Genomic DNA, 17,817 nt, shown 5'->3' on the forward strand with positions numbered 1-17,817 from the left:
ACTCGCTTCAAACATTGCCTGGCTCCAAGAATCTTTGCTTCGCTCACAATATATATCATGGTATACCCTAGTTATTTTCTTCTGCACCATCTAAACCAAAAGATTCTAGAGGGGAGGGGTTATTTTTTATCTCTGTATCTCCACTCTCTAAAACACAGTAGTAAATATTTAAAGTATCGTTACTGATTTTAATGGATATCTCCGGAGTAGTGTTTCTTCAATTATATTCCAAAGAACACATGATTTGCAAGAGATACTGTCCCCCAAAAGAAAGATTCAATGATCATCTATGTTTGTGAAACATTACAAAACTGCACTATACATCTAGCACAAATGAACCCCATTTACATTTGCTTATCCCCATTTGACAATTCCTTCTTTTGTAGCAAACATTAATACTTGAGAAACAAGAGTTCCCAGGGATATAGTTTTAAGAACTTTCCAATAAAGGTAAGGGTTTTCTCCAGGTTGTACAAACTTGCTGGATTCTCATCTATCAATGGTATGGGGATCCCAGATGTCAACATAAAACACTCCAGCTCCAAATGAGTCACTAAGGAGATGGACTCTGAATGAAAAGAGCTAGGTTTCAGGGCAGCTGGGTTGTGCAGGCAGTTGAGGGACGCTTGGTTTTGTCTCAGGTGTGATCTCAGGGTCGTGGGATCCAGCCCCACATTGGATTCGGGGCTCCCCTGGCACTGAGCACCAAGTCTGTTTAAGACACTCTCTCTCCCTCTCCCTCTCCACCTCCCCCACCCCCACAAGCCTGTGCATGTGTGTGCTGTCTCTCTAAAATGCATAAAGAAACCTTTTAAAAATTAAAAAGAAAAGTAAATAAATAAAAATAAAAGAAAGAAGCTTCAAATGAATTTTGACCACTTAATACTAAATAATCTTTGGTTAAGGTGGGCCCACAATGAGATGAGCACTCGGTGTTATTCTTTATGTGGGCAAATTGAACTCCAATAAAAAATTGTGGGTTTTTTTGTTTAAAATAAAAAATAAGAACAATAAAATATTAAAAATAAATAACTAAATAAATAGTCCTTGGACTTTCTCCTATTATACCATGATAAAGTTTTTTCTTAACTGTTAGAAAGCTCAGTATGAGATTTTTCTCATTTTTACCCTTTTATTCAAATTCAGTTCCATATAACATACTATTAGTTTCAGAGGTAGAAGTCAGTGGTTCCTCAGTCTTATGTAACACCCAGGACTCATTCCATCATGTGCCCTCCTTAATGTCCATCACCCAGTTATCCCATCCTTCCACTCCACCCCTCCAGTGACCTTCAGTTTGGCTCCTATGATTAAGAGTCTCTTAGGCTTTGTCTCCCTCAGTCTCTCTGGTTTAAGTTTTTCTCTTCTTCCCCTTCTCCTCTGTCTTGTTTCTTAAGTTCCACATATGAATGAGATCATATGATAATTGTCTTTCTCTGACTGACTCAGGGTATTACGCTAAGTGAAATATGTCAATGAGATTTTATTCTCAACTATACTCATTCTGAGAACCTAATGCACATCTACTTCTAAAAAAACCGGTTTGTATTCTAGTTTCTATTATCATTGCTATTTTTGATTATTTATAATTTAGACTAAGTGTAAATCAGAAATAAAAATGTCATGACTTACCAATAAAAATTCTAATACTAGATGAGCACTGGGTGTTTACATGTTGGGAAACTGAGATTAAGTAAAAACTATTAATCACAAATTCTAATACTGCTTTATACGGATTATTTTTAGTATAATAAAAGCTACTATGTAAATTGAGTATTTAGGGAATAATACCAAGGAGAAAGAGAATACTGTCTGGAATATGCATAATCTATCCAAGCAGAACCAGGATTAACCTCACATGGCTTACAGATATTCCAAAAGGTACATGATTACTGTACATATATAGAAAAAATGTTTGTAAAAAAAACGACTTTCAATTCCTAACTTAGAAAATTCATCCCGAGGCACCTGGGTGACTCAGAGGGTGAACATCATGATCCCAGGGTCCTGGGATCGAGCCCATATCAGGGTCCCCATAGAGAACCTGCTTCCCCCTGTGCCTAGCTCTCTGCCTCTCTCTGTGTGTCTCTCATCAATTACTGAATAAAGTAATGAAAAAAATAAGGTGACAAAGAAACAGAAAATTCAATCCCAATCCTAAGAAATTAACATAAAATACAAAATATATATTATAAATTAATATGGAGTGTCTTGAAAATCTTGAAATCTTTGTCAACATATACCATAAAACAGTAATTGTAAACTCAATGGTTATGGAGGCAAAGCAGGTGACACGAGTCAGTGAAGACCCTAGGCGGGGACACGAGCAAACTGGAGACACACGCCTCCTATAAAGGGACAGCCTCTGCACAGCATACCAAACAGCAGCATGGGCTCAAGGTACCAGAAGTGATCTGTAAGAAAAGCTCAAAATCCAGAGTTCTACATGCGTGCCATAATTTTAAGTGTTAGCTCAACTGACAGTGGAAACTAAATACATCCAGGGGCTACATTTAGTCTATAGCCTACTTGTGTTTTTCTATTTGCTGTGACTGTTTCCAATGGCCGTGCGTAAAACAAATACTTGGACATCAAACCTTTCCTAAAGCATCAGGATCATGTTTTACCAACAAATTAGGCCCCACCTTCTAAGGAAAATTGCTGTGAAGACTCATTAACACCTACTGTCAGAATTTTCCAATGCTTGTTTCAACTACAATCTATTTGTATTTACTTCCCTCACATTGCTAACCGAACAGACTGGAGTTCAGAGGAATGCTGAAGCAAAGTTATTAAAACAATTACCATCTATATTGTCACTAACTACATGCTGAATGTTTAACACAGTAGTGATTATGCACTATGCCAGGGCCCTATGAATTTGAAAGACATCCTAAGATAGTCTATCGTACAGCTTCAACTAAAAAAGAAGGTTCACGGATTTCTACTGCTGCAATTGGGAAAACCCTGCTTGTAATAATCAGAATGTTAGCAAAACACGTAAAATCTTTAAAGGGTCAGACTCTACTTATTAAAAGACTACTCATAAAGACTTCCCATCTGGGTGCCGGTGAATGACTGATAGTTGGAAGAAAAGGTAATTATTTTTCAAGCCAACGAGATGACCAATAATTTTCATCTGTAATTCTCAAAGAGATACAGACAGATGAAAGGCTAATGTTGGAGAGAGTGGAAGGAAGTAGCCAGTATCCAACTTCAGTTAAATCTCTTCCAGAGATTTAATATTTTTACATCTCTAAATTTGTATATGTATACCTACCCATTCAGTAGTTGTTAGCCAAGAGTTGTAACAGAATCTCAAAACCCTATTTCCAAATTTCTGCGTACACACGTTATTGGATTCACTCCATCGAAATCTTCACGGGACAGTTTAGGCTTGTAAATTCTTTTAAATTCCCTAGTTGACTGTGATTCACCAGCACAAGTCTAGCTGAGAACTAGTACAGTACACAACCATGCCAGTCTCCCCTTTCACCTATGTGGCCAATTCTCCCTATCACTTGAGGATTCAGCCAAAAACAGAAATGAGTCACTTATCAAACCTGCATTCAATTTCCATGGCTAGAGGTAGAACAAGGTCTAGTAAACTCAAAATGCAACTTGATTCCATTATTTACACACTCCTTACTTCCTTCCCATCAAGACATTCTAGATTTGCAAGCAGAGTTTAGACTCGTATCTAAGTGGCTATAGCTGCAAAATACTATACTGTGTTCTTTCCTCTGCTTGTCCACTTTTTGTTTTTTTTTTTAAGATTTCTATTTATTTATTCATGAGAGTCTGAGAGAGAGAGAGAGACAGGCAGAGACATAGGCAGAGGGAGAAGCAGGCTCCTCCATTCAAGGAGTGCCATGTGGGACTCGATTCGGGAGACCATGGGATCATGCCCTGAGCCGAAGGCATATGCTCAATCACTGAGTCACACAGGCGTCCCTTTTCGTGCCCATTCAACCACCAGTTTACTGCCAATCTGATGTCCTTAGAGTCCTCCTAGAATTGATCTCTATATAAGTTTACAACACACTCACGGGTTCGTAAAGTAAGAATTATTATCCCTGAAAATTGAAGACTCCTTACCTAAACATAAACACTGAAGAAAAACAAACACAATCCAAAAACCTTGTCTTGATATTTCCCCTCACTTGCCAAATGTCTAAATCGCTCTGCATGTTCCTGACTGCTTTCTCCTTTTCCCCTCTTTTGTCCCTCTTAAGTCAAGGCTGATAAAAGATAAACTCCGACCGTGTTAATAAATCACTTTTTGATCAAATAGGAACTTCTCAACAGCAGCAAGATTTGATATTGTAAAATACACTTGTTTTCTGTTTTAAGTCAAAGCCTATTTCCAAGGCAAATTTTGCTTTCCTCTGTTGTTTGACACTAAATAAGAAACAAACTGGGTGAGAAAACATTTTTGAAAATAAAGTTTCAGAACACATTCTGTGTTCTCATAAATATTTGCCATAAATACATAAAAGAAACTTGCCTTCTCTAATGCTTCTTTAGAGGTATCATTATTTAGGGGCAACTGAGTGGCTCAGTCCGTTGAGCATCTGACTCTTGGTCTTAACTCAGGTGATGATCAGAGTTATAAGATCCAGCGCTGCGACAGACTCAGCGCAAAGTCTACTTCAGATTCTTACTCTCTTTCTTTTCCCTCTGCCCCCACAACATCCCCTGCTTGTACATGCTCGCTCACTTCCCCCAAAAAAATAAAATCTCACGGCTGAGTAATACTCCATTGCGGACATATACCACAGATTACTCAACAATTAGAAACAATAAATACCCACCATCTGCTTCAACATGGATGCAACTGGAGGGTATTATGCTGAGTGAAGTAAGGCAATCGGAGAAGGACAAACATTACATGGTCTCATTCATACGGGGAATAGAAAAGAGTGAAAGGGAATAAAGGGGAAAGCAGAGAAAACGAGTGGGAAATATCAGTGAGGGGGACAGAACATGAGAGACTCCTAACTCTGGGAACCAAACAAGGGATGGTGGAAAGGGAGGTGGGTGGGGGGTTGGGGTGACTGGGTGACGGGCACCAAGGGGGGGGCACTTGACGGGATGAGCACTGGGTGCTGTGCTCTTTGTTGGCAAACTGAACTCCAACTAAAAAAATTTTGAAAAAGAAAAAACTAAAAGATAAAATAAAATAAGTACATAAACCCCAGAGTGTGAGGTGAAAAAATAAATAAATAAAAAAGCTTAATTAAAAAAAGGAAGGCAGGAAGGAAGAAGTATTATGGTAAGCCTGGGGGGCTCAGTGGGTCAAGCATCTCTCTCTGGTTATGGTCACGATCCCACTCCTGACATCAAGCCCCGTGCATCAGGCTACCTGGCTCAGTGGGAAGGCCTCTTCTTCCCCTACCTCTGCTCTTTCCTCCCTACTCATGTTTGCTCTCTCTCATATAAATACAATCTTCAAAAATAAAAAGTGTTGTTATTTAAAGCAAAAGCTTAGACAGTTATTTCAAAATATTTTCATCCAGGAAATGCTTGAGCTTCCAAATATGAAAAATCGACCCTATCTATGGCACACAACAGTGTTTCTGCAAGGGCAGTGACTGAATGTAATGCACGTCAAAGAAAGCACAGGGAGACTGGCAAGTGTGGTCATCACCAGCTCCCCATGCACACCTACCACCCTACTGAGGAACTACATAGGCTGAGCAGGAGCTACTCTCTGGAATGGGAGGCCTCACCGTGGTACATGGCTGGCAGAGTGGCTACCAGCACAAGCAGATACCACCTGTAGGATGTCATGACCTGATCCCCCTGCTCTCATCTTCTGAACCTTAGGGCCTAGAGTGCCCAAGGCCTATTACAACCTGCTGCTTTCTCCTCCCATTTACATTCACCCAAGCTACTCCTCTGGGTCACGGTCTCCTACTCATCCCCAGAAGCATCCATTTCCTAAGCCCCTGCACACCTTTCGGCCTCCATCATCACCACACTCCCCTCTAGGCCTTCAATCCTTTGTGGGCTCTGAGGGTACCATCTACTCCCAGGCACAAAGGGGAAGATTTTCTTTCTGGGGTGGAAAGGTTGCTAGCAGACAAAATGTTGCCTTTCTACAGGCATTACTTTTCTCTTTCCCTGCCCCTGCCTTAGTTTTCCAGTTGTTTCCAGGATGACAGGACCTGCTGTATAAAATTCAGTGCCGATGTCTTCATATATATATGTACATATACAAAGAAAACTTTTGCAGCTATTTTTATTTATTTATTTATTTATTTATTTATAATGTAAAATACGTTGTAAAAAAAAAAAGTTGACCTGTACCTTGTTTCTGATCTCCATATTTACTTTCTTTAAAAGTAGTTTCTGTGCTATTGTGACATTGTCCCCTAATGCTGCATAATGGAGAGCAGTGTTGCCCTTGATGTCTTTTAGATCAGGATTAGCACCATGTTTCAGCAGAATATCTACACATGCCTCATCTTGGGATTGTACAGCCTGTGAGCATTACAACAAGAAACAGAATGTAAATTCTGGGAACTGAAAGGAAACATGCCACAAGTTTCACCAATGAGTTATGTTTAAATGCAACAAATGTTCATTCCAAGGACTTCAATCCAATCCATCTCAGGCAGATATACCTGTCACCACGCACCTTCAGTAGAGCGGTCGTGTTTTCAACATCACGGAGGTTTAGCTGGCATTTCCGATCTACCAGGAGCTTCACCATATCTTCATGGCCATTGGCACAGGCCAAGTGGAGACAACTCCTGTGAGTGTGAAAGGGCTTGTCAGGATTACAGTGTACCTTTTCAAAAATTGCTAATCAATTCATAGAATTGTAAATGTTAAATACTGCTTATTCTCATGACTCCAAAACAAAGAATTAGTTTACTTCAGACTTCTCTGTCCCACCTTCTCATTACTACCTCATCATCAATTAGTAATTTTTTATATTTACTTCCACTGTTTAAAATACTATGTCATATCTGTCTTCCGATTGGACCCAGACTAATATAGAGGCCAGGGAGTTGCACTCTTTGGATTTGTCTTCTAGAGGATCTACCATAGAGAGCACAGTTGAACTGCAGCTCAAAATGTAGACAGCTGCTACATTTTCATATCCACCGTAGCACTCACACCAAGGCCTTGTGTCTCTGCTAGGCTGTGTCCAGCCAATGACTTAGCACAGAAGGAATACAAGTCATTTCTGTCTCCCGTAGGACCCCTCTACAGGCAAGCTTCTGATGGGGACTCAAGATCAGAAAACCCCAAGGGCCTGTGCTCTGATTCTCCAACAGGGGCTTGCCCTGAGATCCACGGTACAACTTTTCCCCACCACTGACACCATGAATAGCATAGGGTCTACTGGATCCTGCGACCAAAGCAGTGAGGACTCCTAAGCACAGCCTGCACCTGCTGCACAATTCATCTGCTCTGAGACCACTGAAGTCTTGCATTCCTTAGTTTCACCAAGGTGTATGGATGAAACGAGTACTCAATGTAGGACAAGGTTTCCCAACCTTGTACCATGGACATGGTGGATTGTTGTGGAGGCCTCTCTTGGGTATGTTTACCAGCACTCCTGACATCGACCCACTAGATGCCAGCAACATCCTCAGTTGTGAGGATCGGAAATGTCTCCGGACGAATCTATTGTTAGCAGTGTCTATAGCTAATAATACTGCATTGTATACTTAAACTTTGCTAAGAGGGTAGAGCTTATGTTAAGTGTTCTTACCAATTAATTAATTAATTAATTAATGAGACCAGGAAGAGACTTTGGGAGGTGATGGGTAGGACTATGGCTTTAAGGCATTGATGATTTCACAGAGGTCTATACTTATCCACAAACTCACTGAATTCGATACATTAAGTATGTACAGCTTTTGACATGTCAAAAAACAGGTCTCCAGACACTGCCAAATGCTCCCTGAGGAGCAGAATTCTTCTCCCACCACCCCACCCCCAACGCATTGAGAATTAGTGGCGTAAAATATGCTACCTCCAGAACCCAAAGAGGTCTCCCAGTTTCTGTCTTTGTGAAAAGGTATTCAAAATGTGGCAATTTTTCTTTCACTCCTGCGAGAATATCCTGGCATGCCCACTGGATGCCTCAAAACTTCACGGATATGTCAATTCATGCCGTCTTACCAAGGGCCCAAAGCGTTATAGCCTCTTACTGATCCTCATGTCAAATTAGCATGGTGTCAATATGATAGGCCAATGAGATATTCTGGGGATGTTCAAATGGTCTAGCTCCATGAGTTAATAAAACGCTGAGGCAAATTAAATGAATGAACACTTTGCCTATACTCTATGAATATGAACTATTTCTGATTCACTAGCGGACTAGAAAAGAATGCATTTGCCAAATCAGTGGTGACACATACCATGTACCTGACGTCTTATCAATCTGTTCTGGAAGCAATAAGAGGCGCACAATAACTATGACTGGAATTACTCTTTGTTTAAGTTGACAGTAACTACAGATATTTGCCACAATCTATCTTGTCTCTGAATGGGCCAGACTAGTGAATCAAGCAGAAATGTGATAGAGCTCACCAGCCTTTCATCCTTTAGCACTATCCCACTGCACCTCTGCTAGGGTTGTTTTTGGTATACCCTACCAAATGAAGGCTTGGAGACAGTTTCAGAGGTTTCTGCTTGGACTCTCTAAATTTTTTTTTCTCAGTTATATTTCCTTATTCAGGAGAGACACAGAAAGAAAGGCAGAGACATAGGCAGAGGGAGAAGCAGGCTCCCTGCTGGGAGCCCTATGTGGGGCTCAATTCCCGGACTCTGGCATCAAGCTCTGAGCTAAAAAAGAAAAAACTCACAATTTCAACAAGAAACACTTTTAGCTACTGTAAAATCATACAGAAAAAAAAAACTATTGCAAATGACATCAATCTATATTACAAAGGATTCTGAATTATACTATACAATGGGGATCCCTGGGTGGCGCAGTGGTTTAGTGCCTGCCTTTGGCCCAGGGCGCGATCCTGGAGACCCGGGATCGAATCCCACGTCAGGCTCCCGGTGCATGGAGCCTGCTTCTCCCTCTGCCTGTGTCTCTGCCTCTCTCTCTCTCTCTCTGTGACTATCATAAATAAATAAAAATTTAAAAAAAAAAATTTATACTATACAATGTTCTTCACCTTGTCCTGTCAGAGTAATTGTTTTCTACCTAACCGATCACATGCTGACATTTTTCACTATACTTATAAATACTCTTCTTATTAATAAGTTAAACTTTCTGCCTTGAGAAATTGTTACCACTCTCGACCAAATACTAAGATTCACCAAAAAAAAAAAAAAAAAAAACCTTATCTGTTAGTGTAGTCAACTGCATTTATATTTGCTTCTTCTAATAAAAATGCCACCATTTTCTCTTTTTTTTCATTTACAGCAACTAGAAGCAGTGTGAGGCCATCCTGTAGGAGTGCAAACAAAATTTATAATTTACAAAATTACATATTTGGATAATGAATCGTAAAAATTCTGAACGATCCTGTAACTTAAACATGTAACATAGAAAGTAAATAAAATTAGCCCTTTCGTTCTCAGCCCTCCATGGTTTCACCAGCTGCTCCTTCTTTTTAAAATACTGCTTTCTCACGGAGCGTGGGTGGCTCAGTTGGTCAAGCATCTGCCTTCAGCTCATCAGCTCAGGTCATGATCCCAGGGTCTCAGGATGGAGTCCCACCTTGGGCTCCCTCTGCAGCAAAGAGTCAGCTTCTCCCTCTCCCTCTGCCCCTCCCCTCCACTCGTGCTCTCTCTCCTGCTTGCTCACTCTCTGTCTCTCTCAAAAACATAAAGTCTTTTTAAAAACTAAAATAAAAATAATAAAATAGACCTCCTCTTCCTCTTCAACAGATTACCTGCAGTCATTCCACAAACTCGCTTCAAACATTGCCTGGCTCCAAGAATCTTTGCTTCTCTCACAATATATATCATGGTATACCCTAGTTATTTTATTCCACACCATCTAAACCAAAAGATTCTAGAGGGGAGGGGTTATTTTTTATCTCTGTATCTCCACTCTCTAAAACATAGTAGTAAATATTTAAAGTATCGTTACTGATTTTAATGGATATCTCCGGAGTAGTGTTTCTTCAATTATATTCCAAAGAACACATGATTTGCAAGAGATACTGTGCCCCAAAAGAAAGATTCAATGATTGGGATCCCTGGGTGGCGCAGTGGTTTGGCGCCTGCCTTTGGCCCAGGGCGCGATCCTGGAGACTCGGGATCGAATCCCACGTCGGGCTCCCTGCATGGAGCCTGCTTCTCCCTCTGCCTGTGTCTCTGCCTCTCTCTCTCTCTCTGTGACTATCATGAACAAATAAATAAAATCTTAAAAAAAAAAAAAAGAAAGATTCAATGATCATCTATGTTTGTGAAACATTACAAAACTGCACTATACATCTAGCACAAATGAACCCCATTTACATTTGCTTATCCCCATTTGACAATTCCTTCTTTTGTAGCAAACATTAATACTTGAGAAACAAGAGTTCCCAGGGATATAGTTTTAAGAACTTTCCAATAAAGGTAAGGGTTTTCTCCAGGTTGTACAAACTTGCTGGATTCTCATCTATCAATGGTATGGGGATCCCAGATGTCAACATAAAACACTCCAGCTCCAAATGAGTCACTAAGGAGATGGACTCTGAATGAAAAGAGCTAGGTTTCAGGGCAGCTGGGTTGTGCAGGCAGTTGAGGGACGCTTGGTTTTGTCTCAGGTGTGATCTCAGGGTCGTGGGATCCAGCCCCACATTGGATTCGGGGCTCCCCTGGCACTGAGCACCAAGTCTGTTTAAGACACTCTCTCTCCCTCTCCCTCTCCACCTCCCCCACCCCCACAAGCCTGTGCATGTGTGTGCTGTCTCTCTAAAATGCATAAAGAAACCTTTTAAAAATTAAAAAGAAAAGTAAATAAATAAAAATAAAAGAAAGAAGCTTCAAATGAATTTTGACCACTTAATACTAAATAATCTTTGGTTAAGGTGGGCCCACAATGAGATGAGCACTCGGTGTTATTCTTTATGTGGGCAAATTGAACTCCAATAAAAAATTGTGGGTTTTTTTGTTTAAAATAAAAAATAAGAACAATAAAATATTAAAAATAAATAACTAAATAAATAGTCCTTGGACTTTCTCCTATTATACCATGATAAAGTTTTTTCTTAACTGTTAGAAAGCTCAGTATGAGATTTTTCTCATTTTTACCCTTTTATTCAAATTCAGTTCCATATAACATACTATTAGTTTCAGAGGTAGAAGTCAGTGGTTCCTCAGTCTTATGTAACACCCAGGACTCATTCCATCATGTGCCCTCCTTAATGTCCATCACCCAGTTATCCCATCCTTCCACTCCACCCCTCCAGTGACCTTCAGTTTGGCTCCTATGATTAAGAGTCTCTTAGGCTTTGTCTCCCTCAGTCTCTCTGGTTTAAGTTTTTCTCTTCTTCCCCTTCTCCTCTGTCTTGTTTCTTAAGTTCCACATATGAATGAGATCATATGATAATTGTCTTTCTCTGACTGACTCAGGGTATTACGCTAAGTGAAATATGTCAATGAGATTTTATTCTCAACTATACTCATTCTGAGAACCTAATGCACATCTACTTCTAAAAAAACCGGTTTGTATTCTAGTTTCTATTATCATTGCTATTTTTGATTATTTATAATTTAGACTAAGTGTAAATCAGAAATAAAAATGTCATGACTTACCAATAAAAATTCTAATACTAGATGAGCACTGGGTGTTTACATGTTGGGAAACTGAGATTAAGTAAAAACTATTATTCAAAAATTCTAATACTGCTTTATACGGATTATTTTTAGTATAATAAAAGCTACTATATAAATTGCGTATTTAGGGAATAATACCAAGGAGAAAGAGAATACTGTCTGAAATATGCATAATCTATCCAAGTAGAACCAGGATTAACTTCACATGGCTTGCAGATATTCCAAAAGGTACATGATTACTGTACATATATAGAAAAAATGTTTGTGAAAAAAAACGACTTTCAATTCTTAACTTAGAAAATTCATCCCGAGGCCCTGGGTGACTCAGAGGGTGAACATCATGATCCCAGGGTCCTGGGATCGAGCCCATATCAGGGTCCCCATAGAGAGCCTGCTTCCCCCTGTGCCTAGCTCTCTGCCTCTCTCTGTGTGTCTCTCATCAATTACTGAATAAAGTAATGAAAAAAATAAGGTGACAAAGAAACAGAAAATTCAATCCCAATCCTAAGAAATTAACATAAAATACAAAATATATATTACAAATTAAATATGGAGTGTCTTGAAAATCTTGAAATCTTTGTCAACATATACCATAAAACAGTAATTGTAAACTCAGTGCTTATGGAGGCAAAGCAGGTGACACGAGTCAGTGAAGAACCTAGGCGGGGACACGAGCAAACTGGAGACACACGCCTCCTATAAAGGGACAGCCTCTGCACAGCATACCAAACAGCAGCATGGGCTCAAGGTACCAGAAGTGATCTGTAAGAAAAGCTCAAAATCCAGAGTTCTACATGCGTGCCATAATTTTAAGTGTTAGCTCAACTGACAGTGGAAACTAAATACATCCGGGGGCCACATTTAGTCTATAGCCTACTTGTGTTTTTCTATTTGCTGTGACTGTTTCCAATGGCCGTGCGTAAAACAAACACTTGGACATCAAACCTTTCCTAAAGCATCAGGATCATGTTTTACCAACAAATTAGGCCCCACCTTCTAAGGAAAATTGCTGTGAAGACTCATTAACACCTACTGTCAGAATTTTCCAATGCTTGTTTCAACTACAATCTATTTGTATTTACTTCCCTCACATTGCTAACCGAACAGACTGGAGTTCAGAGGAATGCTGAAGCAAAGTTATTAAAACAATTACCATCTGTATTGTCACTAACTACATGCTGAATGTTTAACACAGTAGTGATTATGCACTATGCCAGGGCCCTATGAATTTGAAAGACATCCTAAGATAGTCTATCCCACAGCTTCAACTAAAAAAGAAGGTTCACGGATTTCTACTGCTGCAATTGGGAAAACCCTGCTTGTAATAATCAGAATGGTAGCAAACCACGTAAAATCTTTAAAGGGTCAGACTCTACTTATTAAAAGACTACTCATAAAGACTTCCCATCTGGGTGCCGGTGAATGACTGATAGTTGGAAGAAAAGGTAATTATTTTTCAAGCCAACAGAGATGACCAATAATTTTCATCTGTAATTCTCAAAGAGATACAGACAGATGAAAGGCTAATGTTGGAGAGAGTGGAAGGAAGTAGCCAGTATCCAACTTCAGTTAAATCTCTTCCAGAGATTTAATATTTTTACATCTCTAAATTTGTATATGTATACCTACCCATTCAGTAGTTGTTAGCCAAGAGTTGTAACAGAATCTCAAAACCCTATTTCCAAATTTCTGCGTACACACGTTATTGGATTCACTCCATCGAAATCTTCACGGGACAGTTTAGGCTTGTAAATTCTTTTAAATTCCCTAGTTGACTGTGATTCACCAGCACAAGTCTAGCTGAGAAGTAGTACAGTACACAACCATGCCAGTCTCCTCTTTCACCTATGTGGCCAATTCTCCCTATCACTTGAGGATTCAGCCAAAAACAGAAATGAGTCACTTATCAAACCTGCATTCAATTTCCATGGCTAGAGGTAGAACAAGGACTAGTAAACTCAAAATGCAACTTGATTCCATTATTTACACACTCCTTACATCCTTCCCATCAAGACATTCTAGATTTGCAAGCAGAGTTTAGACTCGTATCTAAGTGGCTATAGCTGCAAAATACTATACTGTGTTCTTTCCTCTGCTTGTCCACTTTTTGTTTTTTTTTAAGATTTCTATTGATTTATTCATGAGAGATGAAAGAGAGAGAGAGAGAGAGAAAGAGAGAGAGACAGGCAGAGACACAGGCAGAGGGAGAAGCAGGCTCCTCCATTCAAGGAGTGCCATGTGGGACTCGATTCGGAGACCACGGGATCATGCCCTGAGCCGAAGGCATATGCTCAATCACTGAGCCACACAGGCGTCCCTTTTTGTGCCCATTCAACCACCTGTTTACTGCCAATCTGATGTCCTTAGAGTCCTCCTAGAATTGATCTCTATATAAGTTTACAACACACTCACTGGTTCGTAAAGTAAGAATTATTATCCCTGAAAATTGAAGACTCCTTACCTAAACATAAACACTAAGAAAAACAAACACAATCCCAAAACCTTGTCTTGATATTTCCCCTCACTTGCCAAATTTCTAAATCGCTCTGCATGTTCCTGACTGCTTTCTCCTTTGCCCCTCTTTTGTCCCTCTTAAGTCAAGGCTGATAAAAGACAAACTCTGACCGTGTTAATCAATCACTTTTTGATCAAATAGGAACTTCTCAACAGCAGCAAGATTTGATATTGTAAAATACACTTGTTTTGTGTTTTAAGACAAAGCCTATTTCCAAGGCAAATTTTGCTTTCCTCTGTTGTTTGACACTAAATAAGAAAACAAACTGGGTGAGAAAACATTTTTGAAAATAAAGTTTCAGAACACATTCTGTGTTCTCATAAATATTTGCCATAAATACATAAAAGAAACTTGCCTTCTCTAATGCTTCTTTAGAGGTATCATTATTTAGGGGCAACTGAGTGGCTCAGTCCGTTGAGCATCTGACTCTTGGTCTTAACTCAGGTGATGATCAGAGTTATAAGATCCAGCGCTGCGACAGACTCAGCGCAAAGTCTACTTCAGATTCTTACTCTCTTTCTTTTCCCTCTGCCCCCACAACACCCCCTGCTTGTACATGCTCACTCCCCCGCAAAAAATAAAATCTCACGGCTGAGTAATATTCCATTGTGGACATATACCACAGATTACTCAACAATTAGAAACAAAAAATACCCACCATCTGCTTCAACATGGATGCAACTGGAGGGTATTATGCTGAGTGAAGTAAGGCAATCGGAGAAGGACAAACATTACATGGTCTCATTCATACGGGGAATAGAAAAGAGTGAAAGGGAATAAAGGGGAAAGCAGAGAAAACGAGTGGGAAATATCAGTGAGGGGGACAGAACATGAGAGACTCCTAACTCTGGGAACCAAACAAGGGATGGTGGAAAGGGAGGTGGGTGGGGGGTTGGGGTGACTGGGTGACGGGCACCAAGGGGGGGGCACTTGACGGGATGAGCACTGGGTCCTGTGCTCTTTCTTGGCAAACTGAACTCCAACTAAAAAAATTTAAAAAGAAAAAACTAAAAGATAAAATAAGTACATAAACCCCAGAGTGTGAGGTGAAAAAATAAATAAATAAAAAAGCTTAATTAAAAAAAGGAAGGCAGGAAGGAAGAAGTATTATGGTAAGCCTGGGGGGCTCAGTGGGTCAAGCATCTCTCTCTGGTTATGGTCACGATCCCACTCCTGACATCAAGCCCCGTGCATCAGGCTACCTGGCTCAGTGGGAAGGCCGTTTCTTTCCCTACCTCTGCCTTTCCTCCCTACTCTTGTTTGCTCTCTCTCATATAAATACAATCTTCAAAAATAAAAAGTTTTGTTATTTAAAGCAAAAGCTTAGACAGTTATTTCAAAATATTTTCATCCAGGAAATGTTTGAGCTTCCAAATATGAAAAATCGACCCTATCTATGACACACAACAGTGTTTCTGCAAGGGCAGCGACTGAAGGTAATGCACGTCAAAGAAAGCACAGGGAGACTGGCAAGTGTGGTCATCACCAGCTCCCCATGCACACCTACCACCCCACTGAGGAAATACATAGGCTGAGCAGGAGCTACTCTCCGGAATGGGAGGCCTCACCGTGGTACATGGCTGGCAGAGTGGCTACCAGCACAAGCAGATACCACCTGTAGGATGTCATGACCTGATCCCCCTGCTCTCATCTTCTGAACCTTAGGGCCTAGAGTGCCCAAGGCCTATTACAACCTGCTGCATTCTCCTCCCATTTACATTCACCCAAGCTACTCCTCTGGGTCACGGTCTCCTACTCATCCCCAGAAGCATCCATTTCCTAAGCCCCTGCACAGCTTTCGGCCTCCATCAACACCACACTCCCCTCTAGGCCTTCAATCCTTTGTGGGCTCTGAGGGCACCATCTACTCCCAGGCACAAAGGGGAAGATTTTCTTTCTGGGGTGGAAGGGTAGCTAGCAGACAGAATGTTTCCTTACTATATGCATTACTTTTCTCTTTCCCTCCCTCTGCCTTGGTTTTGGAGTTGTTTCCATGATGACAGGACCTGCTGTATAAAATTCAGTGTCGATGTCTTCATATATATATGTGCTATAGTACAAATATATCTACATATACATGTTGAAAAACCTTTTGCAGCTACATTTATTTATTTATTTACTGATTGATTTACTGATTTATTTATTTATTTATTTATTTATTTATTTATTTATTTATAATGTGAAATACGTTGTAAAAAAAACTTGACCTGTACCTTGTTTTTGGCCTCTATATCTCCTTTATTCAAAAGCAGCTTGCGTGCTATTGAGATATTTCCCTCATAGGCCGCATAATGGAGAGCGGTGTTGTCCTTGAAATCCTTAGTATTTACATCAGCACCTTTTCTGAGAAGAATATCTACACATGCCTCTTCTTGGCATTGTACAGCCTGTCAGCATTATAACGAGAAACAGAATGTAAATTCTGGGAACTGAAAGGAAACATGCCACAAGTTTCACCAATGAGTTATGTTTAATTGCAACAAATGTTCATTCCAAGGACTTCAATCCAATCCACCTCAGGCAGACATAGGTGTGACCACCCACCTTCACGAGAGCTGTCCTGTTTTCTCCATCACGGAGGTTTAGCTGGCATTGAGAAAGTACCAGGATCTTCACCATATCTACACTCCCAATGGCACACGCCAAGTGGAGAGCCGTCCTGTGAGCATGAAAGGACTTGTCAGGAAATTACAGTGTACCTTTCCAAAACATTCAAATTAATTCACAGAATTGTAAATGTTAAATACTGTATTATTCTCATGACTCCAAAACAAAGATTTAGTTTTCTTTGGAAGAAAGTACAATATTTATTAGTGATTCTTCACCGCTCTATTAAAAGAGCAGCCTATCTGTTTAGGAAGAGCATGACCTCAGGAGGCAGCTCAACCTGGGTTTGATTCCCACTTTAACTCTGTCGCTTCACAGTGACCATTTAGCCTTATCGCAATTTCCTCATCCACAAAATGGGCATAAAAATAGTTGTCTCAGGTCGCCTGTCTGGCTCACTCTGAAGAGCATGTCACTCGATCTCGGGAGCCAGGGGTTCGAGACCCCTGTTGGTTATAGAGGTTACAAAACAATAGTAATAATAAATAAAATAAAAGGTACTTATCTCACAAGACCTCTTGTCGTGATCCTTAAATGAGGATCCATGCAAAGTTTTAGAATACTAGTTCCTAGCACAAATATTATTATAGCTATTACTACAACTTACAAAGACCCACTACAATTAGGGAAAACAATCCAATTATGCCCACTTTGCAGCTACGTTTAAGGATGAGCAAGAATACTCTATTTCAATGATTCCAAGATGCTCATTTTGTCACCTTTTAATATCTCTGACATCGGAATCCAATTTCTAATTCAAAATGTCTTAAAACTATAACTGGCATGATTTCTAAAAATTTCTTCTTGGTACATAAATAGTGGGGCATCATACAATCTACGGTGTGTCTTAAGTGAAATAATAGTGACATATACAACAGGTCTGTTGCACTTCTAGTCCTATGCTTGGAATTACATTGTTCAAGAGCTAAAATAATTTTCAGTAGTTG

General features: G+C 40.0%; 1 protein-coding gene across 1 annotated transcript in view; it reads right to left on the reverse strand.

Annotated features, from left to right (window-relative positions):
* Window positions 1-6,879, reverse strand: part of LOC144309906 (uncharacterized) — a 54,794-nt gene extending 47,915 nt beyond the window's left edge. Inside the window, exons 1-2 of the mRNA XM_077890867.1 lie at window positions 6,644-6,879; window positions 6,313-6,486 (exon numbers count right to left, since the gene is read on the reverse strand). Of these exons, the coding sequence (XP_077746993.1) occupies window positions 6,313-6,486; window positions 6,644-6,718 (249 nt within the window). The 5' untranslated portion in view covers window positions 6,719-6,879. The remainder of the gene's footprint in view (window positions 1-6,312; window positions 6,487-6,643) is intronic.
* Window positions 6,880-17,817: the final 10,938 nt, after the last annotated feature.

Source organism: Canis aureus, unplaced genomic scaffold, assembly GCF_053574225.1.
Source record: "Canis aureus isolate CA01 unplaced genomic scaffold, VMU_Caureus_v.1.0 ptg000244l_RagTag, whole genome shotgun sequence".
Taxonomy (NCBI): domain Eukaryota; kingdom Metazoa; phylum Chordata; class Mammalia; order Carnivora; family Canidae; genus Canis; species Canis aureus.